Here is a 27,025-nt window from a genome sequence, read left to right as displayed (position 1 = left end):
ACAGTTTATTTTTGGAAAAAAACAGTCTCTAAAGACAAAAAAATGTTTGATTTTCGAAAAAAACAGTTTTTGGAAGCAAATGACAGTTTATTTTTGGAAAAAAACAGTTTCTAAAGACAAAAAAATGTTTGATTTTCGAAAAAAAACAGTTTTTGGAAGCAAATGACAGTTTATTTTTGGAAAAAAACAGTTTCTAAAGACAAAAAATGGTTCATTTTCGAAAAAAACAGTTTTTGGAAGCAAATGACAGTTTATTTTTGGAAAAAACAGTTTCTAAAGACAAAAAATGGTTCAATGATGATTACAATGATTACCAAGTAAAAACGGTCCCTCTCGGTTTGGGGATTTTAGTTTTTCGAAAATCCAAAGTCCACTGTACTCAAATGTGTCAAAGCGTTCGAAGATGGCGCTCGAAACCGTCGATAATGAGCCCCATGGTGAACCAAACATTTTTGAGGACCTTTAGATGCTGTTTAAAGCAATACGAAACAGTTTCTTCACTCTAGACTAAACCTAATTGTATTATTACACACCCTAAAGCAAGATGTCATCTAGAACGATCCCCCTACAATCCAGACTTATCTCCCTGCGATTTCCTTATATTCGGACTAATGTAGAAGCCTTCCGAGGACGACGAGGTGGACGAGCTCGAGCGAGAGAGTTTGAAAAACGACAACGTTTTCAATTTGAATAAAATTGAATAGTTTATTTAACTTATATACTTATTCCAATGGCTAAAAATAAACATTTCGTTACGATATTTTTAATTTATCTAATATGCCAACGAATTGCAACACAACGACGCAAGGTTATTCGGTTATTTCGTCGTAAATTACGACTGTTACAATTTTTTAATGACAAAAAAGTTGAAAAAAACTAAAAAGAAGTGTTTCAAGACTTGCGAATGAAGCTAAAACAAATATTTCAACAATATCCAATCAAAAACACATTTTTACGAAACAACCGATTGATAAATTACTAAAATAGTTATATTACCAGAAAAATAAAAAGTATGGCAACAATGTAAATGCGGTTTGTTCTTCTTTTCGTTGTAGCTTTGCCTTTACCTTTATGATTACGCAGTTACCATATATTTGTCGATATTTTTGAATAATGGAATATGAAAGAAGAAGAAAATAAATTGACAGAAGATAACTTTTCAAAATTCCGACGTATTTATCATATTACAAACTTGAACTTCGCGATAATTGAAGTTCAGAGTATTTATACAAAATATTTACAAACAACTTGATAAAATACGCTGTTCGATTGACTAAACATGTTTATTATTTAAATATTTCCGAGCTCGTTATTTATAATTACAATAATCTCGTTTTTTTTTCCTTTTATTCGTTAATAATCGATGAATAAAAAACGATTTCAGGAGGAAAAGTTTCCAACAAAACATTCTTATAAAAATTAATTGATATTTTTATAAATTGACCTCGTATTAATGACCAAATGTGTCAAAAAAATTTCTAAACGACAATAATTCAGAGATAAACATAATAGTGGTAAATAATCCGCTTGTAAATAAACGCGGCAACAATGTTACGGAAAACTTTCTCGTTTATAACCATAATAAAATCATTTTTTTCTAATTTACGTTCGTATTATGTTGTTCGAATTTTCGACCTACCCTCGTATTTAGAACGTCTCCAATTATAGACAACAAAAGAAATTAAAACCTCGACATCTTCATCTAGCGGATGACTTCACTACATCGAAATGTGTTTACTTTAGTGTGAATCATTTAGATATTTGAGTATTCCAAGAAGTATGAATACACGTTAAATTCGTTAGGCTCTTAAGGGGAAAAACGTAAAAAAAATACACTTGGCAATACCGCGTTCTGTTGTTTACGATGACGCATTACATACAAGATTTAGTACGATAAAATTATGACTAGTTTGCAGATAAGGTGTTGAAATAGCAGAACATTCAGTTTTTACATAGTCAAAACTTGTAAATGGAAATTTATTTCATATTATTTTTCGATTAGCGAGTGGTCATTTATGACATCATACATGTCAACATTGTCCGCCATTATCCCCATTCTATCCATATTTCTTAATGTATTACTGAATCATTATAAAGCTAAATGTAAATTAAAATATATATTTAGCTTTCTTTTCCTTCTTATTAAATGGAGACGATAAAACCAGCGGCGAATTTCTTCATACAATAAAGAAAAGGGAGAGAAATTCATTGTTGTTTTTTGAGAAAAACGAAATTTTTTCATGGGATTCGTTCACAGATCTAATAGTAATAGAGGGGTTATACATATTAGACGGACGGAACACTAAGCAAATGAAGCTGTCATTTTTAATAAATTCATTTTTCAATTAATTCACTAGAAGTTAACCATAATATTAAACGTACAGACATTATTACGTTTTGTTTAATTAATTTACTTTTTGTAGATTCTATATTTGTCATTTGTATTTTCTGAAAACAACTATTCGTTACATTTTGTATTGTTTGGGTGAATGGACATAGACATTGCGGTGTATCCGCCATAACTTTATTATCTTTGTCTATGGAAGTTAAAGCTACTCCTTATATTTCGAAATGTACGGTTCAAGCCGTAATAAACACAAAAATAAAGTATATTGTATAAATTTCTTCATAAAATAAAGGAAAGGGAGAGAAATTCATTGTTTTTTTTTTGGGAAAAACGAAATTTTTTCATGGGATTCGTTCCCTGATAAGTGAAAATTCACAGATCTAATAATAATAGAGAAGTTGTTCATATTAGACGGACGGAACACTAAGCAAATGAAGCTGTCATTTTTAATAAGTTAATTTTTCAATTAATTCACTAGAAGTTGGATATAATATTAAACGTACAACGTATTTTTTGTCGATTATATATTTGTCATTTGTATTTTCCGAAAATAACTATTCGTTACATTTCGTATCATTTGGGTGAATAAAGAAATTCTTTGTTATTTTTTGGGGAAATTTTTTATAGGATATGGTTTAATTCCCTACTAGGTGACAGATCCAATAGAGGGATTATTCAAATTAGACGGACGGAACACTAAACTAAGAAAAAGAAGAAGTTTAAATATTTAATAATTTTTTCAATTAATTCCCTAGAAAAACCATAATATTAACGATAGAAATAATGATTACAAAACTTGTAACATACAAACAAAGTTGCCTAAAAGGTGTTAAAAAAGGCCGTGGTGGATATAGATGTTAAAGTTGAAACCACATCTTGAACGTTATAAGTTTCAAATATGGCGGATTATATTTCCAATATTCCTTTTCCGTATTGCTATTCGTTTTATTTTGACACACCTTGTATATGGGGTAAGCAAAAGTGATATTTTAAATTTAGCAGTTAAACGACGTATACGAAACCTTCAAACTACTTAGGCATATATGATTAAATTATAAAAAGGAAAGTGTTATGCTGGATGAATATACAAGGACGATAATTTCGTTTTATAGTCGTTAGGTTAATTTTAAAACGAACATTACACAACGAGGGAATAGAATATAACGTTCGAAACCAATTTTTCAATCGGTATACGGGGTAATTAATAATTGTTTTTATTTTATCAAATATTTAGACAGGACTGTCGTAAAATGGCTAACCAAGTGTCCTTATTTGAGCCAATTTGGGGACTAAATGGGGTATGGAGTACAAATAATACTTCACACAACTTTTTTTGATAAATTTCCACAATTAAAGAGACAGTCCTTACAGAAATATCTGAAAGAAAGTGAGGTTAGGTTAATAAATTCCTTTTTTAAGATAAATTGAACTTTCAAGACGTTAGTTTTAGTGATTTTATGAACTAACGAAGCTTCTAATTATCATAAAAATGAAAATTTTCGGGTTTTGTAAAAGGTTATGTCACTAAGAGATTGTTTTTTAAACATATAGTGTCCTAAATGTTACTAAACATTGTCGAATAGCCAAGAAGTGTACTGTATATCTTTATTATGAAATTGGGGTCACTTTAACTTTGGAATATTGTTATGGACAAAGAAAATATTTGAATTTAGTTCGAAAAGCAAATAAAACCACTATATCTGAAGGTACAGAATGCAATAATCAAGCTGACATTAGTTCCACAAGCAAATAGTGAATTTTTGCTGACGGAAATGGATAAACTTCCCTTTTTCCGATTACAAGTAGTCCCAAGACGAAACAAGACCATGGAAATAGATATATAAAGAAATTACCTCATCACTACTCTAAATAATAGCCTCAAAATGAAAACCAAAACCTTTCTACATATAAACCTAGTTCATTTTCTTATAATTCTAACCTCCAAAAATCAATGTTTTTCCTGATCGACATCACCCATAAAATCAAATGAAAAGAAGAACCCCAAAGCTTCTTCATAAGCAACTTTATAATTAGATTGTTACATTTAATCAAAAATACTAAGCACGAGTGGAAAATTTACGATCTAAAGGTCACTATTATATTCATAGGAATGTGAATGGAATACACTGTTGCTGTTTATTTATGTGAGGACAGGTTAATAATTCTATTCAATATTAACAATATGCAGTTGAAATATATATATATATATATATATATATATATATATATATATATATATAAAAACTTGTGCAACGATTCAAAATTACATTAATGCAGCGATGATTAAATCAGTTACATTCTATATTTAACTTTTATAATACATAAGATTATTAGTAGTTAGATAAAGTGGAATTGTTCCAATATGGGAACTAAAACTCCTTTCAATAGGGCGTAATTTTGTAAAATGGGTAATATTGTGTTTATATATCGGTTATAATATGGGTAATATTTATTTTAGAATTATATAATAATATTAAAAATTTTAAATACATTTTACCAAATAAAAATCGAGAGATAATAGAAGAAATTATAATTGATCGATTGTTCTTCTCGTGTATAAACTATAAATTATAATATTAAATAATAAAAAACTCACCTTAACTAAATTCGTTGTGGCAAGAAGTAGACTTAAACATATGTACACAAATATCAACAATAAAAGCTGCACATACACTTTAAACGATTTGTTTGTATTCCATTTGATGATATTAAAATAGAATTAAGCTAAAACAACAATAAACACAATAACTAGTACACTAAAATTATTTATATTCTCGAGAGATGTTATTTTGACGTGAAAAATACGTACATTTACATATCACTATTCACAGAACACTGATGTTAGAAAATGTGAAAGGCAAGGAAAAACTGACAGTTACAAATAAAACAGCGTTGCCACCACTTTCTCTCTTCTCCAAAATAAAACTGAAAAGAACTAAAACATCACGAAGTTATTTGTTTAAATATGATAAGATTAGAATTGTCCATACTGATAGTAATATGTTATTTATATCACGATTTGTAAATATTTAGTTTTTATCCATAATATATTTGCGATAAAGAAATATGGCTGGCAACACCAAATTATGTTGTGTAATGTGTATTGCCGCCATTTAGTTATTTTCTTACGTTTATGTTTATTTTCGAATTTTAATGATATTTTCTCAAGTAGAGGTTGTAAACAAAAACTATTTTCTGGATATATAATATTTATTAGTATTTCACATATTTTATACAACAGAAAACATTAAAAATGTGAAAAAAAATTGGATAAATTAAAAATATCTTCTAATTCACACATATAGGACAAATTGGCAAAATCACAATATCATTTTACAGAAAAGCATTGCACTTTGCCTCAAGTTATTCATCACAGATAACCCTCTTTTTGATTGTACAAGATATCTAATCGAGGGAAAAAAACTAAAGAATAAATTGGGCCATTTCATGAAACAAAAACTACCACGTTATTTTTAATTGGACATTCTGTATATTACATTAACACGTTATATAAGTTTTTAACAAAATTATGTCGTCTATTGTATAGTGTCAAATTAAAAAATAAATATATAAATATAAATGAAAATATTTCACATAATTGCGTAATTATATTGGGCAATCATTATTTTATATTCAAGGTATGCGAAGACCTTAAAAAATGTTTTATTTTAAACAATGTTTCAAATGAACCATTCGTGGAATTTTAATGACACAAAAACATACAGGTGGACGTTAAATTTGAAAAAAAAATAATTTTATTAACAGTTCGTCTGGATTATAAAACATCCAAGCTAGTTTTTTGTCACGTATGACTCAATTAATTCTGTAGATATCACTTAAAGACGACCCAAACAGAAAAAAAAAATAACCACTTTGATTTCTGTTACGAGAAACTCTTATTTACAAAGCAAGACACAGACAGACATTGAGAGGGAAAAAATATTTATATTTTACATTCATTTCACATTTTTGTTACTATGTACTCTATACAGGTTTTTATTTAAATCGTTTCGACCTTTGAATAAATTCCAATCATTTATATTGACGTTGTTTAAATCACATTTCAATAATTTAAACAAACAAACAGTTTACGTGGTAGATAACCTCAATTTAATAATATCAAATAAGGAAGAATATAACTTAACAACAGTGACAAAAACTATAAGATAAAAAAGTATCAACACAAGCAAAAACGTGAAAATGATCATGACATTTTTTATTAGTTAACTTCTTTTATGAAAAATATAACAAGGTTGTCAGATTGTGTAGAATTTTCATATTTGCAAGTTAAGATCGATTCAGAACGTCCGAAAAAAGGTGAGAAAAACTAATGGTTTGCTCATGTGGTGTATTTATCAGGTATTCATTGTATAAATATATGATTTTTGTTTGTTGAAATAATACAAAACGAATCTTCAGCAAAAGTTAATAACGTGTTGCCAATTCTGTTAACAATTCTTTGCATCATCTGTGTATATAATAAAATAGAGAAGCTGTTCGTCTTCATTTTAAGTCTCTTTTAATTTATCTGTATTTTGAAACTTGTTTTCTATCAAAAAAGGCGATTTATCAAAAGAAACATAAAAAGGTATTAAAAGTAAGAAGTTAAAGATATTCATTAGTTTTTATTACAAAATATTTAAACGAAATCTGGCAACCCTGTGTCTAGTGTGTTGTCTTCAACATAAGTTATATATAGTCCAGGAGTTTTATGAAAACTATCAATGAATATAAAAACTAATTGGGAAAAAATAAATCAAGCACATCTGGAAGAAGTTTTCTTTAAAATAAAATCACAAACAGGTAAGAGATACTTGTTAATAGAATATTTTTTTTTGTTTTATAGAGTACAAAGTAACATTAAACATTTAATTAATTCGGGACGACATTTAAGAATCTGTCAATTACTCTGAAAGTCTGTCATTTTTTATTCACTTTTATTATATTACATTTACACTCTTCCAAATAGAAATAGAAGCGTTCTTAAAAAATAAAAAATAAATATTTACAACGTATATCGTTTTTAATTTCTACATAATATTACATTTATACAAACGTATATTACTATTACTAACATTTTTTATTATTAATTTCATTAATAGTACTTTTACGGTCCCTGAGCGTTTTGATAACAATTATTATCTCGAAATATGTCTCAAACATTAGTGTCGTATATGATCAATATTTTGAGGTTATGAAAAATATCAAGTAAAACAAAACATTTACGAATCGTTTAGCTCTACAGTGATACAAAAAAGGAGGAAATATGTATACATACATACAATTTTAATAAAGTGAAACGATTTTAAGGTTAGGTGTGAAAGTTCCAAATCACAGTTTATGTACGATCGAATTGACATCATACGCGAAATATATTGGCAAGGGCGTTAACATCATATCTGCGGCTTATTTAAATATTCAAAAAAGTTGAACTACAATCTGTGTCAATACAATGGAGATGTTTTTTTTTTTCAATTTTTTTTTAACAAAATTTGACCGGCCTATAACGAGTCTGGCGGTAAATTGTGACAGCGACAAGTAAAGAATATGGCGTCAATTCATGCCTAATTCACGACTGGCTAGGGAATATGAGATATATAAATTAGGCAACGTTGTAAATTTCTGGTGATAAATGATTTGATACGTAAACTATAGTGATTCAGATATGAATATTTAATTATGAATTTATGTTTTGAAAATTAAATTCAAGTGTTTAGTCCATAACGCAACTGTAAGTGCATTTCATCAAGTGTTATTCGTCTCCGTAAGGCCAAGGCAAGAACTAAATTTGAGGTTAGAAACTTTTAAGGTAAGTGAAACAAAATCGAAATTATCAAATTACTTTATATTTATATGATCAAATATTGGAAATAAACACTGCCCAGCAAATAATTTCTTGACAATTATTATTGATATGATTCATTTTTTAAATTAATAATCGCGATAGTTGTGAACAGCACAAATAGGAAATGAAACTTTTGAAAATATTTTGTTTCAAATAAATATAACACACCGACGTTGGATAAATATTATTTAGAATTACAAATAAAAGTTTATAAATAAAAAACAATTTGATTGAGATATGGTTTGATTTGCAATTTTTCATAGGTGATAAAATTTGTTATGCAAAGTTATTATCAATTTAAAATGTTGTAATAATATCACGCTAGTGCTTTTTATAGGGAAAATAAATATTTAATACTTAATTATATCCGGGATTTTTGTAGTACTAAGATATAGTTGGGGAAATTTGGGAATAAAACTATCTGTAATTTATTTTTCACCTAACCTCAAACTAATGAAACTAATGAATCTTTTTTGCTATTTTCTCTCAAATATTTGAGGTTATGTTAGGTGAAAGGTTAGATTTTTTGATTCTACAACTTTTATATGCAAATTTTGTGTATGGTTCGTTGTCTATAATAATTTCTTTGATACATAATGTAAAAAAAACAATACCTAGATATAAAAATATAGATTTGGATTTGGAATATTCAATAAAACTAAAAGGGATAAAACGTAAATGTTAAAAGTAAATAAAACAGTAAACAAAAACTCAAAAAAGAAGAAAACTTCAGAAGAATGGAAAGAGAAGAAGACAATAGAGGAAATGGGTACTGTAAACCTCATTTGACACTCTAACAGGTAGAATTAGAAGAGAAGAAGATACCTAATAGATGTTTAACATAAGAGGAGTGGAAAATATTCGGGATAATGACCAACCGTCAAGTACAAGCGAGTCCCCAACCCCAATCGTTGATTGTATCAACCCCCAAGTCTAAGATTTCGTAGGAAAATATTATTGATAACAATAATTGTCATTCTTGTGAAATAAATCGCCTCTTACAGTTTTTTTTTGTCGCTCAACGCAATCTCGTCACCATTTTTGTTAGATTGTCACATTTTTTTACGACTTTCAATTGTCAAATGGTAAAAAAATGACAACTGCGTAGTAAAAAGTTTCCTGTCAATGTCTAATATTGTAATTCGAATGTTCTAATGACGCATTTTATTAGGAAATCTAATAAAACAGCTGATCTACGTCAAAATGGCGGCCGTGGGGTAAACAATCGATTATCACGTACGTGTCCGTGCTTTTTTGGTTACTTCCGATGGCGAGAGTTGTTTTGTGTTGTTTCTTTATTTTAAATTGTTAATAGGACTCCATAGATACTTTTTAGATAATTTTCAGTGAAATTAATGCACCTAAAAATGAGTAATTTCGAAGTATTTTTTTAGTTAGTCTAAAATCCATCAAATAACTTTACAAATCCCTCAACATTTATAGCAAAAGCATTTGTGTGCCCCACGGCGGCCATTTTGACAATTTGCTAACCTAAATCCATTGTTGACACTTTAATATTTTATTAAATTAATTTTTTTGTTATAATTTTCATATTTTCAAACCTAGGCACGTCAAGCAATATTTAAATCACATATTTTATAAATTTGTAGATAACTAGTAGTGAAATTTATAATTTTGACAATCAAAAGTGTTGGTGGAATCATCGCTCGTGTTTTAGGGAGAATTATTTTCTAAAAGTTGGTAGCCGTGTAGCATAAGTCTCCAGTGTTGTATGATTTATTGTCGAAATTGGAAATTCTTGTCCGAATTAGTTGTTTTTGTGCTTTTTGTCGTTTTTTATTTGCATTTTATAATTATTGATAACTGGGTAGATCAAAAACTATTGTTTTCATGAAAACGGAGTCACAATTTCTAATTAATAAAAATTTTTAGTTGTATACATTTTCTGCAAACAACTAGAAAAAAATTACATCGCGGCAACGCTGTAAAACATTTGTCGTGTCTTCCAAACTTAACCTAAAAGTCGTCATTTTTATGCGTTTTAGATGATTAAATAATAATTTATTCAATTATTAATCAAATTTAAATATATTATGCTCAATATTTTTCACAGTTTATTTTCTCAATATTCAGGAGTAGTATTATCAAAATCGTGTTAATTTATTTTATTCAAAATAACTAGTGAAAAAATTACAACGCGGCAACGGTGTAAAATATCTGACCTGATTGCAGACTTGAAGTTTAACATCGTTGCCACGTTGAAATAGTTATAGAAGAGAAACTGATAATTTATTTTGTTTATTCGGAGCTGCTAATTTTTGAATGTACCATGCCATATATATTTTACGCATTTTATTTTCTCAATATTCAAAGGTAATATTAACAAAATCGAATTAATAGACGAGTTAATTTATTTTATGCAAACAACTAGAGAAAAAAATTACAACGCGGCAACGGTGTAAAATATCTGCCGTGTTTTGCAGACTTGCAACTTTAACATCGTTGCCACGTTGAAATAGTTATAGAAGAGAAACTGATAATTTATTTTGTTTATTCGGAGCTGCTAATTTTTGAATGTACCATGCCATATATATTTTACGCATTTTATTTTCTCAATATTCAAAGGTAATATTAACAAAATCGAATTAATAGACGAGTTAATTTATTTTATGCAAACAACTAGAGAAAAAAATTACAACGCGGCAACGGTGTAAAATATCTGCCGTGTTTTGCAGACTTGCAACTTTAACATCGTTGCCACGTTGAAATAGTTATAGAAGAGAAACTGATAATTTATTTTGTTTATTCGGAGCTGCTAATTTTTGAATGTACCATGCCATATATATTTTACGCATTTTATTTTCTCAATATTCAAAGGTAATATTAACAAAATCGAATTAATAGACGAGTTAATTTATTTTATGCAAACAACTAGAGAAAAAAATTACAACGCGGCAACGGTGTAAAATATCTGACGTGTTTTGCAGACTTGCGAGTTTAACATCGTTGCCACGTTGAAATAGTTGTACAAGAGAAACTGATAATTTATTTTGTTTATTCGGAGCTGCTAATTTTTGAATGTACCATGCCATATATACTTTACGCATTTTATTTTCTCAATATTCAAGGGTAGTATTAACAAAATCGAATTAATAGGCGAGTTAATTTATTTTATGCAAACAACTAGAGAAAAAAATTACAACGCGGCAACGGTGTAAAATATCTGAAGTGTTTTGCAGACATGCGAGTTTAACATCGTTGCCAAGTTGAAATAGTTGTATAAGATTCAATGATAATTAACGAGAGGTGTTTAGTTTTTCAATATTTAAGGGCAGTATTAACAAAATCGAATTCATAGACGAGTTTTTTTATTTTTAAATTACATTTTTTTAGTGTTACTAATTTCTGTTCTTACTATTAACATCACATAACTCATAAATATATAAAATTCTGTTTTAACTATTTTTTATTATTTTTCTGGACCATTTCGTTTTTACACAGTCACAAAAATTGCACTTTCACAACATTAAATGTTGATTAATATCACTTGGTCAAAATATACCGAAAATTAAACTTTTTATCAGTAATTTAAGCGATTTCTTTCACAAATTTTACCATTTTAGACACAATTCTGTGTAATTTTAATTCTTAAAATTGGTCAAAATTAATCATTATTTTCGATATATCAAATTCAGTTCGATTTTCTTTTTGAACAAAATGATATCAATCTTTGGATCCTTATCTAAACGTTTATGCCTAAATTCCAAGTAAAATTTTCTAAAAAGCTGGTAACTTATCAGTTAATTCTTAAAAAATAAATTTCTGCGTACATTTTCCAAACAAAAATAAATTTAATGTGATGGTTTGAAAAAAATTAAAACAATAACAAACTTAAAAATCTATTTAGATTCATCAAATGTATAAACAAACGTCAATAAAAATAAAATTGCTATAAAACTCATCAAATATTTCGATCAAAATCTTTTTTTTTATGGAAAAATAAATATTAGTTATGCAACCAATTATACAAGATACATAATACCGAAAAGAAAAAGGCCAACTGTAATACACCGTAAAAAAAAGAAGAAGTGTTTTGAACATATAATTTCCCGTCAGAACTAACTATAAAATAGTAAACAATTAAAACAAATCACAAGGTAAGTAAATAAAAATTTATATTTTAATTATGTGATTACTGTTTTAAAATAAGATCTAAATGAAATAAATTTATTAAAAGCAACATTATTTAACGTATTTCTTCATAAAACAACAACTGAAACAAAACTTTTTATGAATTCTTTTTGTTTACATACATTTTTACCAAAAAGCAAAAGGCCAGCAGACTGGAAATAAAAGAAGAAGTGTTTTCAATGAATATCTTCCTGTCAGAAATAACTATAAAAGTTGTAAACAAATAACGAAGTGAATAACTATAAATTCATATTTAAATAATGAGATTACTGTTTTAAAATGAATTTTAAATGAAATAAACTTAATAAAAACAATATTGTTCAACGCATTTCTTCATAAAACAACGAGTGAAACATATAAAACTAATACCATAGTGTTATAGTGTAGCTTTCATTTTATCGAATGTCCTAGTGGTAAAATTTAGTTAATAACAACAAAGGTAAGTTTATTTATTTCTCTTTTTTTGTAATGTTTTGAAAATATGCATTTTTCTACGTTTATCAGATATTTTTGAGAAAATTAAAAGATTTAAAACTGATCTAAACAACTTATGAGGGTATTTCAAAAAGTTCATGCATAAGCAAACGTCAAAATTAATCATTGGCAAGAATCTTAGGTACTTTTCTTCTGTAATTTATCTATATCATAGCCATGAAATATTCTCGAACTCATCTAAACCAATATTTTAGTACCTTATGTTATCTTTATAAGCATCGGACGACAGATGCAGATGGGAAACGAAGTTGACTGATATATTTTGTAAAATCAATCATTGGTTTTGGTATAACCTCAATTTCTATTAATAAACCCTCGTAAACAAGATGAAAATCCATTAATTCTAAACTAAATATCGTCGTCATTCTATTCCGTATAGTTGGTTGTATTATATTGTAAGAGGCCAAATTAAATACCTTTCTTCTGTTATTTAGCCTTTGTCTATACGATTATACAGCCATGAAATATTTTCAAACTCTTCTAAATTAATATTTTATGACCTCAGGTTAGTTTTAGAAACAGCAAATGACAGATTGGGAGGAAAATTGATTGATAATACGTCAAAATATACTTTATAGTGTATTAAATACCAAATTTATTATTTCAATATCTTATTGGTAGCTAACTAACAAAAAATATTGTTAAGTAACAAAATTAAACGTTTAGAAATATTCATTAAAAAATATTTACTAGAATTGTATTTAACGAGTACCCTGTATAATTTCGAAAATTTTCGCTTTATATTTCAAATTTGTATATTCAAATTTAAATTATCGTATTTATGAGTAATTTTGGATAGAAAAATATTAATTCAACATGGTTGCAATGTCGAGTTGTGGGACAAACAAAACGATTTCGTCAGATTAGTATTAAGGAACATACCGATAATATTTTTTTTTTTTTTTCTAAACAAAAATTTATGAATGAACGAACTTATTGTAGGGGATAAATTCATCGAAAAAAAGTGAAAAAAAATATTTTGGTACAAAAAGTGTTGTAGGGGGGACAAAAATGATTTTAATGTGCATTATGAAGTATCTAAATTGTTTTTTTGAAATAAAAATAATTTCGTAGACACAAAACTCATTTAAAGAGGTAACTTGATCGGAAAGACATCAAAAAAATTATTTTAATATAAAAATGTTGTAGGGGGGGCACAAAAATGATTTTAATGTGGATTATCAAGTACCAAAATTGATTTTTTTGAATTTTCGAGTCTCAAAATTATTGCAAAACTCATTTTAGGGGACAAATTCATCGGAAACATGATAAAAATAATTATTTTGGTACAAAAAGTGTTGCAGAGGGGACAAAAATGATTTTAATGTGGATTATCAAGTACCAAAATTGATTTTTTTGAATTTTCGAGTCTCAAAATTATTGCAAAACTCATTTTAGGGGACAAATTCATCGGAAACATGATAAAAATAATTATTTTGGTACAAAAAGTGTTGCAGGGGGGACAAAAATGATTTTAATGTGGATTATCAAGTACCAAAATTGATTTTTTTGAATTTTCGAGTCTCAAAATTATTGCAAAACTCATTTTAGGGGATAAATTCATCGGAAACATGATAAAAATAATTATTTTGGTACAAAAAGTGTTGCAGGGGGGCACAAAAATGATTTTAATGTGGATTATCAAGTACCAAAATTGATTTTTTTGAATTTTCGAGTCTCAAAATTATTGCAAAACTCATTTTAGGGGATAAATTCATCGGAAACATGATAAAAATAATTATTTTGGTACAAAAAGTGTTGCAGGGGGGACAAAAATGATTTTAATGTGGATTATCAAGTACCAAAATAGATTTTTTTGAATTTTCGAGTCTCAAAATTATTGCTAAAACTCATTTTAGGGGATAAATTCATCGGAAACATGATAAAAATAATTATTTTGGTACAAAAAGTGTTGCAGGGGGGACAAAAATGATTTTAATGTGGATTATCAAGTACCAAAATTGATTTTTTTGAATTTTCGAGTCTCAAAATTATTGCAAAACTCATTTTAGGGGACAAATTCATCGGAAACATGATAAAAATAATTATTTTGGTACAAAAAGTGTTGCAGGGGGGACAAAAATGATTTTAATGTGGATTATCAAGTACCAAAATTGATTTTTTTGAATTTTCGAGTCTCAAAATTATTGCAAAACTCATTTTAGGGGACAAATTCATCGGAAACATGATAAAAATAATTATTTTGGTACAAAAAGTGTTGCAGGGGGGACAAAAATGATTTTAATGTGGATTATCAAGTACCAAAATTGATTTTTTTGAATTTTCGAGTCTCAAAATTATTGCAAAACTCATTTTAGGGGATAAATTCATCGGAAACATGATAAAAATAATTATTTTGGTACAAAAAGTGTTGCAGGGGGGACAAAAATGATTTTAATGTGGATTATCAAGTACCAAAATAGATTTTTTTGAATTTTCGAGTCTCAAAATTATTGCAAAACTCATTTTAGGGGATAAATTCATCGGAAACATGATAAAAATAATTATTTTGGTACAAAAAGTGTTGCAGAGGGGACAAAAATGATTTTAATGTGGATTATCAAGTACCAAAATAGATTTTTTTGAATTTTCGAGTCTCAAAATTATTGCAAAACTCATTTTAGGGGATAAATTCATCGGAAACATGATAAAAATAATTATTTTGGTACAAAAAGTGTTGCAGGGGGGACAAAAATGATTTTAATGTGGATTATCAAGTACCAAAATAGATTTTTTTGAATTTTCGAGTCTCAAAATTATTGCAAAACTCATTTTAGGGGATAAATTCATCGGAAACATGATAAAAATAATTATTTTGGTACAAAAAGTGTTGCAGGGGGGACAAAAATGATTTTAATGTGGATTATCAAGTACCAAAATAGATTTTTTTGAATTTTCGAGTCTCAAAATTATTGCAAAACTCATTTTAGGGGATAAATTCATCGGAAACATGATAAAAATAATTATTTTGGTACAAAAAGTGTTGCAGGGGGGCACAAAAATGATTTTAAATTGAATTATCACGCCCCGAAGTCGATTTTTCCACATTTAAACACCAATTCCGCAGTAAATAAATCGAAATGAATATTCCGAACGTTGAAACGAAAAGTTCTTTTCGATTTTTTTCCATATAATAAAACAAAATTGCACTCGGAACTCGAATTAATCGATTGCGAAACCATCACATCATTATCAATAATTTTTTTTTCGATAAACAAAAAAAAAAAAAATAAAATAAAATAAACCAGCGTAGAAATATCGAAAATACCGCATCATAACAAAATTGCAAACCTAAATCACAATTAGAAATAATATCACGGCTCCTTATTATCGTAGAAAAAATAAAAATAAAAATAGGGGGAGTGGGTGGGGGGTTAAAAAAAGGAAAAGTTAATGGGATCGGTACCCCTCGGGTCACCTGGCCTTTATCACGACACTTTCGATGTTCAAAAGTTCCCGAACTTTATCGGTATATTTGACGAGGGCGATTTTGTTGGCGCGCGTGTTGATTTTCTCGCCGGCGTTCAAGAACTGGCAACACCGCGCCTGATCTAAAAACTCCGGCATTCTGAGTTCCCTTATAATGTTTTTGTTATTGGGAACGACGCCGGACGTCGAAGGGGGGCAAATCTGTTTGAGTAAAGCGTCTCTGGATTTTATTTTGAGAATGGTCGAGAGATCCTGGAGTAACACCCATCGGTCGGTGGGGGGTTCGTTGCACAACGTATACAGATTTGGTAGAAGACTTTCGGACATTTCGAAGTCGATGTCTTCTTCTTCTTCTTCGGGATCCGGACTGGGGACGTTGTCTAGTACGTTGAAACCGATCTGATCCACGGGATCTGTGAAAATAAATATTCGACTTAGTTTTTAATAGTTTTTTTTTCTTTTAGATATCGGAGTTGTGGGGAATTTTACGTTCTATAACATTTTATATTCAAATTTCCAAAATTAATAAAATTTAACCTTAATTTTTCGAAAATAGAGACGTACTCGATGTTTGACACTTATACGCTGATATCTTTTTCATTTTCCCTCGTATATAAAAATTGTATATATCAAAGTTATAGGAAATTTTACGTTCTATAACATTTTATATTCAAATTTCCAAAATTAATAAAATATAACCTTTATTTTTCGAAAATAGAGACGTACTCGATGTTTGACACTTATACGCTGATATCTTTTTCATTTTCCCTCGTATATCAAAATTGTATATATCAAAGTTATAGGAAATTTTACGTTCTATAACATTTTATATTCAAATTTCCAAAATTAATAAAATATAACCTTTATTTTTCGAAAATAGAGACGTACTCGATGTTTGACACTTATACGCTGATATCTTTTTCATTTTCCCTCGTATATAAAAATTGTATATATCAAAGTTATAGGAAATTTTACGTTCTATAACATTTTATATTCAAATTTCCAAAATTAATAAAATATAACCTTTATTTTTCGAAAATAGAGACGTACTCGATGTTTGACACTTATACGCTGATATCTTTTTCATTTTCCCTCGTATATCAAAATTGTATATATCAAAGTTATAGGAAATTTTACGTTCTATAACATTTTATATTCAAATTTCCAAAATTAATAAAATATAACCTTTATTTTTCGAAAATAGAGACGTACTCGATGTTTGACACTTATACGCTGATATCTTTTTCATTTTCCCTCGTACATAAAAGTTGTATATATCAAAGTTATAGGAAATTTTACGTTCTATGACATTTTATATTTAAATTTCCAAAATTAATAAAATTTAACCTTTATTTTTCGAAAATAGAGACGTACTCGATGTTTGACACTTATACGCTGATATCTTTTTCATTTTCCCTCGTATATAAAAATTGTATATATCAAAGTTATAGGAAATTTTACGTTCTATGACATTTTATATTTAAATTTCCAAAATTAATAAAATATAACCTTTATTTTTCGAAAATAGAGACGTACTCGATGTTTGACACTTATACGCTGATATCTTTTTCATTTTCCCTCGTATATAAAAATTGTATATATCAAAGTTATAGGAAATTTTACGTTCTATGACATTTTATATTTAAATTTCCAAAATTAATAAAATATAACCTTTATTTTTCGAAAATAGAGACGTACTCGATGTTTGACACTTATACGCTGATATCTTTTTCATTTTCCCTCGTATATCAAAATTGTATATATCAAAGTTATAGGAAATTTTACGTTATATGACATTTTATATTTAAATTTCCAAAATTAATAAAATTTAACCTTAATTTTTCGAAAATAGAGACGTACTCGATGTTTGACACTTATACGCTGATATCTTTTTCATTTTCCCTCGTATATCAAAATTGTATATATCAAAGTTATAGGAAATTTTACGTTCTATGACATTTTATATTTAAATTTCCAAAATTAATAAAATTTAACCTTAATTTTTCGAAAATAGAGACGTACTCGATGTTTGACACTTATACGCTGATATCTTTTTCATTTTCCCTCGTACATAAAAGTTGTATATATCAAAGTTATAGGAAATTTTACGTTCTATGACATTTTATATTTAAATTTCCAAAATTAATAAAATTTAACCTTTATTTTTCGAAAATAGAGACGTACTCGATGTTTGACACTTATACGCTGATATCTTTTTCATTTTCCCTCGTATATCAAAATTGTATATATCAAAGTTATAGGAAATTTTACGTTATATGACATTTTATATTTAAATTTCCAAAATTAATAAAATTTAACCTTAATTTTTCGAAAATAGAGACGTACTCGATGTTTGACACTTATACGCTGATATCTTTTTCATTTTCCCTCGTATATCAAAATTGTATATATCAAAGTTATAGGAAATTTTACGTTCTATGACATTTTATATTTAAATTTCCAAAATTAATAAAATTTAACCTTAATTTTTCGAAAATAGAGACGTACTCGATGTTTGACACTTATACGCTGATATCTTTTTCATTTTCCCTCGTACATAAAAGTTGTATATATCAAAGTTATAGGAAATTTTACGTTCTATGACATTTTATATTTAAATTTCCAAAATTAATAAAATTTAACCTTTATTTTTCGAAAATAGAGACGTACTCGATGTTTGACACTTATACGCTGATATCTTTTTCATTTTCCCTCGTATATCAAAATTGTATATATCAAAGTTATAGGAAATTTTACGTTCTATGACATTGTATATTTAAATTTCCAAAATTAATAAAATATAACCTTTATTTTTCGAAAATAGAGACGTACTCGATGTTTAACACTTATACGCTGATATCTTTTTCATTTTCCCTCGTATATAAAAATTGTATATATCAAAGTTATAGGAAATTTTACGTTATATGACATTTTATATTTAAATTTCCAAAATTAATAAAATTTAACCTTAATTTTTCGAAAATAGAGACGTACTCGATGTTTGACACTTATACGCTGATATCTTTTTCATTTTCCCTCGTATATCAAAATTGTATATATCAAAGTTATAGGAAATTTTACGTTCTATGACATTTTATATTTAAATTTCCAAAATTAATAAAATTTAACCTTAATTTTTCGAAAATAGAGACGTACTCGATGTTTGACACTTATACGCTGATATCTTTTTCATTTTCCCTCGTACATAAAAGTTGTATATATCAAAGTTATAGGAAATTTTACGTTCTATGACATTTTATATTTAAATTTCCAAAATTAATAAAATTTAACCTTTATTTTTCGAAAATAGAGACGTACTCGATGTTTGACACTTATACGCTGATATCTTTTTCATTTTCCCTCGTATATAAAAATTGTATATATCAAAGTTATAGGAAATTTTACGTTCTATAACATTTTATATTTAAATTTCCAAAATTAATAAAATATAACCTTTATTTTTCGAAAATAGAGACGTACTCGATGTTTGACACTTATACGCTGATATCTTTTTCATTTTCCCTCGTATATAAAAATTGTATATATCAAAGTTATAGGAAATTTTACGTTCTATGACATTTTATATTTAAATTTCCAAAATTAATAAAATATAACCTTTATTTTTCGAAAATAGAGACGTACTCGATGTTTGACACTTATACGCTGATATCTTTTTCATTTTCCCTCGTATATCAAAATTGTATATATCAAAGTTATAGGAAATTTTACGTTATATGACATTTTATATTTAAATTTCCAAAATTAATAAAATTTAACCTTAATTTTTCGAAAATAGAGACGTACTCGATGTTTGACACTTATACGCTGATATCTTTTTCATTTTCCCTCGTATATCAAAATTGTATATATCAAAGTTATAGGAAATTTTACGTTCTATGACATTTTATATTTAAATTTCCAAAATTAATAAAATTTAACCTTAATTTTTCGAAAATAGAGACGTACTCGATGTTTGACACTTATACGCTGATATCTTTTTCATTTTCCCTCGTATATAAAAATTGTATATATCAAAGTTATAGGAAATTTTACGTTCTATAACATTTTATATTCAAATTTCCAAAATTAATAAAATATAACCTTTATTTTTCGAAAATAGAGACGTACTCGATGTTTGACACTTATACGCTGATATCTTTTTCATTTTCCCTCGTATATAAAAATTGTATATATCAAAGTTATAGGAAATTTTACGTTCTATAACATTTTATATTCAAATTTCCAAAATTAATAAAATATAACCTTTATTTTTCGAAAATAGAGACGTACTCGATGTTTGACACTTATACGCTGATATCTTTTTCATTTTCCCTCGTATATCAAAATTGTATATATCAAAGTTATAGGAAATTTTACGTTCTATGACATTTTATATTTAAATTTCCAAAATTAATAAAATTTAACCTTTATTTTTCGAAAATAGAGACGTACTCGATGTTTGACACTTATACGCTGATATCTTTTTCATTTTCCCTCGTATATAAAAATTGTATATATCAAAGTTATAGGAAATTTTACGTTCTATGACATTTTATATTTAAATTTCCAAAATTAATAAAATTTAACCTTTATTTTTCGAAAATAGAGACGTACTCGATGTTTGACACTTATACGCTGATATCTTTTTCATTTTCCCTCGTATATCAAAATTGTATATATCAAAGTTATAGGAAATTTTACGTTCTATGACATTTTATATTTAAATTTCCAAAATTAATAAAATATAACCTTTATTTTTCGAAAATAGAGACGTACTCGATGTTTAACACTTATACGCTGATATCTTTTTCATTTTCCCTCGTATATAAAAATTGTATATATCAAAGTTATAGGAAATTTTACGTTATATGACATTTTATATTTAAATTTCCAAAATTAATAAAATTTAACCTTAATTTTTCGAAAATAGAGACGTACTCGATGTTTGACACTTATACGCTGATATCTTTTTCATTTTCCCTCGTATATCAAAATTGTATATATCAAAGTTATAGGAAATTTTACGTTCTATGACATTTTATATTTAAATTTCCAAAATTAATAAAATTTAACCTTAATTTTTCGAAAATAGAGACGTACTCGATGTTTGACACTTATACGCTGATATCTTTTTCATTTTCCCTCGTACATAAAAGTTGTATATATCAAAGTTATAGGAAATTTTACGTTCTATGACATTTTATATTTAAATTTCCAAAATTAATAAAATTTAACCTTTATTTTTCGAAAATAGAGACGTACTCGATGTTTGACACTTATACGCTGATATCTTTTTCATTTTCCCTCGTATATAAAAATTGTATATATCAAAGTTATAGGAAATTTTACGTTCTATAACATTTTATATTTAAATTTCCAAAATTAATAAAATATAACCTTTATTTTTCGAAAATAGAGACGTACTCGATGTTTGACACTTATACGCTGATATCTTTTTCATTTTCCCTCGTATATAAAAATTGTATATATCAAAGTTATAGGAAATTTTACGTTCTATGACATTTTATATTTAAATTTCCAAAATTAATAAAATATAACCTTTATTTTTCGAAAATAGAGACGTACTCGATGTTTGACACTTATACGCTGATATCTTTTTCATTTTCCCTCGTATATCAAAATTGTATATATCAAAGTTATAGGAAATTTTACGTTATATGACATTTTATATTTAAATTTCCAAAATTAATAAAATTTAACCTTAATTTTTCGAAAATAGAGACGTACTCGATGTTTGACACTTATACGCTGATATCTTTTTCATTTTCCCTCGTATATCAAAATTGTATATATCAAAGTTATAGGAAATTTTACGTTCTATGACATTTTATATTTAAATTTCCAAAATTAATAAAATTTAACCTTAATTTTTCGAAAATAGAGACGTACTCGATGTTTGACACTTATACGCTGATATCTTTTTCATTTTCCCTCGTATATAAAAATTGTATATATCAAAGTTATAGGAAATTTTACGTTCTATAACATTTTATATTCAAATTTCCAAAATTAATAAAATATAACCTTTATTTTTCGAAAATAGAGACGTACTCGATGTTTGACACTTATACGCTGATATCTTTTTCATTTTCCCTCGTATATAAAAATTGTATATATCAAAGTTATAGGAAATTTTACGTTCTATAACATTTTATATTCAAATTTCCAAAATTAATAAAATATAACCTTTATTTTTCGAAAATAGAGACGTACTCGATGTTTGACACTTATACGCTGATATCTTTTTCATTTTCCCTCGTATATCAAAATTGTATATATCAAAGTTATAGGAAATTTTACGTTCTATGACATTTTATATTTAAATTTCCAAAATTAATAAAATTTAACCTTTATTTTTCGAAAATAGAGACGTACTCGATGTTTGACACTTATACGCTGATATCTTTTTCATTTTCCCTCGTATATAAAAATTGTATATATCAAAGTTATAGGAAATTTTACGTTCTATGACATTTTATATTTAAATTTCCAAAATTAATAAAATTTAACCTTTATTTTTCGAAAATAGAGACGTACTCGATGTTTGACACTTATACGCTGATATCTTTTTCATTTTCCCTCGTATATAAAAATTGTATATATCAAAGTTATAGGAAATTTTACGTTCTATGACATTTTATATTTAAATTTCCAAAATTAATAAAATATAACCTTTATTTTTCGAAAATAGAGACGTACTCGATGTTTGACACTTATACGCTGATATCTTTTTCATTTTCCCTCGTATATCAAAATTGTATATATCAAAGTTATAGGAAATTTTACGTTCTATGACATTTTATATTTAAATTTCCAAAATTAATAAAATTTAACCTTTATTTTTCGAAAATAGAGACGTACTCGATGTTTGACACTTATACGCTGATATCTTTTTCATTTTCCCTCGTATATAAAAATTGTATATATCAAAGTTATAGGAAATTTTACGTTCTATGACATTTTATATTTAAATTTCCAAAATTAATAAAATATAACCTTTATTTTTCGAAAATAGAGACGTACTCGATGTTTGACACTTATACGCTGATATCTTTTTCATTTTCCCTCGTATATAAAAATTGTATATATCAAAGTTATAGGAAATTTTACGTTCTATGACATTTTATATTTAAATTTCCAAAATTAATAAAATATAACCTTTATTTTTCGAAAATAGAGACGTACTCGATGTTTGACACTTATACGCTGATATCTTTTTCATTTTCCCTCGTATAAAAAATTTGTAAACATCAAAACTGTAAAAAAATTACGCCCTACAAAGTAATATAATTGAATTTCCAAAAATAAATAGTGAAAATATAATTTTTTTCGTAAACGTAGGCCTACGGACTATATCAATGTAATCAATTATATATTAGAAGTATATTTTCGACGTTGCCACGTTTAATTTAAATTCAGAGGTAATCGGAAAAAATATTTCTCCAAGTTTTTGCTACGATTTCAAAATAAAGTTGATTTAGACACAAAATAATTCAAAATTTGTCAAAATTAACGTGCGATTCGATAATAACGATAAAACTTACCAAAAATTGATGCCGGTCCTGTCGAATACCACTGCGATGCAACTTCGCCTTCGATATCGTTCAAATGATTCATCAAAAAGTCTTTAGTCACTTCATCGTTGGTCAACGCCAAGGGCGTCAAACCCGAATAGGTTGCTAAAGTTGGATCGGCGCCGTAAGATAATAGCAACCTCGCAATTTCTACGAAACCGTTTTCGACAGCTTCGTGTAGAGGTCTACAACAACAAATTGGAAAATTCAAGATCAAGCGTCTGATCAGCATGTGCACTGCCTCAAGAAAATGACACAAGCGAAAGTTTTGGAGAAATAACGGAAGCAGAAAAAATTTCTAGAACGTTGTAGAACATTCTGAATCGATCATGACAAATTGCACTCGTTTTGGAAGTTTCTTCGAACATTTTGAATAAACTGCACTCATTTTGGAAATTTTCAGATCATTCTAGAACTTTCTCAAACATTTTGGAAGTTTCTAGATCATTCTAGAACATTCTCAAACATTTTGGAAGTTTCCAAATCTTTCTAGAACTTTTTTCGAACGTTTTGAATAAACTGCACTCGTTTCGGAAGTTTCCAGATCATTCTAGAACTTTCTCAAACATTTTGGAAGTTTCCAAATCATTCTAGAACTATTTTCGAACATTTTGGAAGTTTCTAGATCATTCTAGAACTTTTTTCGAACATTTTGGATAAACTGCACTCGTTTCGGAAGTTTCCAGATCATTCTAGAAGTTTCTCAAACATTTTGGAAGTTTCCAAATCATTCTAGAACTATTTTCGAACATTTTGGAAGTTTCTAGATCATTCTAGAACTTTTTTCGAACATTTTGGATAAACTGCACTCGTTTCGGAAGTTTCCAGATCATTCTAGAAGTTTCTCAAACATTTTGGAAGTTTCCAAATCATTCTAGAACTTTCTTCAAACATTCCGAATAAATTGCACTCATTTTGGAAGTTTCTAGATCATTCTAGAACTTTCTCAAACATTTTGGAAGTTTCCAAATCATTCTAGAACTATTTTCGAACATTTTGGAAGTTTCTAGATCATTCTAGAACTTTTTTCGAACATTTTGGATAAACTGCACTCGTTTCGGAAGTTTCCAGATCATTCTAGAAGTTTCTCAAACATTTTGGAAGTTTCCAAATCATTCTAGAACTTTTTTCGAACATTTTGGATAAACTACACTCGTTTCGGAAGTTTCCAGATCATTCTAGAAGTTTCTCAAACATTTTGGAAGTTTCCAAATCATTCTAGAACTTTTTTCGAACATTTTGGATAAACTGCACTCGTTTCGGAAGTTTCCAGATCATTCTAGAAGTTTCTCAAACATTTTTTGAAGTTTCCAAATCATTCTAGAACTTTTTTCGAACATTTTGAATAAACTGCACTCGTTTTGGAAGTTTCTAGATCATTCTAGAACTTCCTCAAACATTTTGGAAGTTTCTAAACTATTCTAGAACTTCCTTCGAACATTTTGGAAGTTTCCAGATCAATCTAGAACTTTCTTCAAACATTCCGAATAAATTGCACTCATTTTGGAAGTTTCCAGATCATTCTAGAACTTTCTCAAACATTTTGGAAGTTTCCAAATCATTCTAGAACTTTTTTCGAACATTTTGAATAAACTGCACTCGTTTTGGAAGTTTCTAGATCATTCTAGAACTTCCTCAAACATTTTGGAAGTTTCTAAACTATTCTAGAACTTCCTTCGAACATTTTGGAAGTTTCCAGATCAATCTAGAACTTTCTTCAAACATTCCGAATAAATTGCACTCATTTTGGAAGTTTCCAGATCATTCTAGAACTTTCTCAAACATTTTGGAAGTTTCCAAATCATTCTAGAACTTTTTTCGAACATTTTGAATAAACTGCACTCGTTTTGGAAGTTTCTAGATCATTCTAGAACTTCCTCAAACATTTTGGAAGTTTCCAGATCAATCTAGAAATTTTGAGATCTTTTCATGAGTTAGAAAAGGACAGTAATATATATTTCGACATCTTCGCTTGTGGTAGTTCGCCCACCCCAACAGGAAATTGATTGGGGTTGGTGGTGGTAGAGAGAAATGCGTGTTTTTACGTCCTAACCCATCGAATATATATTATAGATTACATAGTAAGAAACAAATGAATTTCAAACGAAACTTTAACCAAAAGATGCAGAGCTCAAACGGTTTGGTTTACTTCAAAAATAGAGGTGGGACACGCTGTTACGTAACGGTTTTTGTTTATAGTTACCTTATGCCTCCCTGCGCACTCTCACTTGGATTGGCGCCATAGAGTAAGAGAAGTTTCGCTATCTGGAGATGCCCTTTGGAACAGGCCCAATGTAATGGAGTGTAGCCGGCGTTGTCTCTAGGCGAAGGAGGACAATCCGTTTTTTCTAAACAGTAGGCTGTGACGTCCTGTTGCAAGAAAATTTTTTTTCTTTTTTTATTTATATAAATCGTATCGCGATTTTATAGAAAATTTGAGGGTCGCTGTCACATTTTTTGACTTATTTCTAGTTATTAGTGAAGTTTTATTGAAAACAGTTTCTTACTACTCAAAAAAACGTATCTGTTGTTTACTTTTTACTTTAGTATGAAAATGCTAAACAATTTTTTGAAAAAAACAGTCTCTAAAAGCAAATGACAGATTATTTTTGGAAAAAACAGTTTCTAAAGACAAAAAATGGTTCAATTTTGAAAAAGACAATGTGTAAAGTCAAAAAATGGTATATTTTTCCAAAAAAATAGTCTCTAAAGACAAAAAATGGTTCAATTTTGAAAAAGACAATGTGTAAAGTCAAAAAATGGTATATTTTTCCAAAAAAATAGTCTCTAAAGACAAAAAATGGTTCAATTTTGAAAAAGACAATGTGTAAAGTCAAAAAATGGTATATTTTTTCAGAAAAAAAGTCTCCAAAGGTCGAAAAACGGTTCAATTTTGAAAAAGACAATGTGTAAAGTCAAAAAATGGTATATTTTTCCAAAAAAACAGTCTCTAAAGACAAAAAATGGTTCAATTTTAAAAAAGACTATGTGTAAAGTCAAAAAATGGTATATTTTTCCAAAAAAACAGTCTCTAAAGACAAAAAATGGTTCAATTTTAAAAAAGACTATGTGTAAAGTCAAAAAATGGTATATTTTTCCAAAAAAACAGTCTCTAAAGACAAAAAATGGTTCAATTTTAAAAAAGACTATGTGTAAAGTCAA

At 27.6% G+C, this 27,025-nt stretch overlaps 3 protein-coding genes across 4 annotated transcripts in view; 1 reads left to right on the top strand and 2 right to left on the bottom strand.

The window, feature by feature from the left end:
• LOC130450176 (E3 ubiquitin-protein ligase RNF19A-like) overlaps positions 1-5,234 on the bottom strand; it is a 37,548-nt gene extending 32,314 nt beyond the window's left edge. The window contains exons 1-2 of one of the 2 annotated variants that reach the window (XM_056788407.1): positions 5,157-5,234; positions 4,944-5,071 (exon numbers count right to left, since the gene is read on the bottom strand). The gene's annotated coding sequence lies outside the window, so the exon portion shown is untranslated. Of the gene's footprint in view, positions 1-4,943 lie in introns of both variants that reach the window. The other variant, XM_056788408.1, reaches the window with a different exon arrangement.
• Positions 5,235-5,538: 304 nt separating this feature from the next.
• Positions 5,539-27,025, bottom strand: part of LOC130450477 (uncharacterized) — a 76,390-nt gene continuing 54,903 nt past the window's right edge. Inside the window, exons 5-7 of the mRNA XM_056788873.1 lie at positions 26,067-26,233; positions 23,834-24,048; positions 5,539-16,681 (exon numbers count right to left, since the gene is read on the bottom strand). Coding sequence (XP_056644851.1) covers positions 16,254-16,681; positions 23,834-24,048; positions 26,067-26,233 — 810 coding nt within the window. The 3' untranslated portion in view covers positions 5,539-16,253. The remainder of the gene's footprint in view (positions 16,682-23,833; positions 24,049-26,066; positions 26,234-27,025) is intronic.
• LOC130450479 (iron-sulfur protein NUBPL) overlaps positions 5,548-27,025 on the top strand; it is a 78,536-nt gene continuing 57,058 nt past the window's right edge. Inside the window, exon 1 of the mRNA XM_056788875.1 lies at positions 5,548-8,156. The gene's annotated coding sequence lies outside the window, so the exon portion shown is untranslated. The remainder of the gene's footprint in view (positions 8,157-27,025) is intronic.

This window comes from Diorhabda sublineata, chromosome 11 (assembly GCF_026230105.1).
Source record: "Diorhabda sublineata isolate icDioSubl1.1 chromosome 11, icDioSubl1.1, whole genome shotgun sequence".
NCBI lineage: Eukaryota > Metazoa > Arthropoda > Insecta > Coleoptera > Chrysomelidae > Diorhabda > Diorhabda sublineata.
Note: the sequence above shows the minus strand (reverse complement) of the source record. Positions and strands in the feature narration are given on the sequence as shown.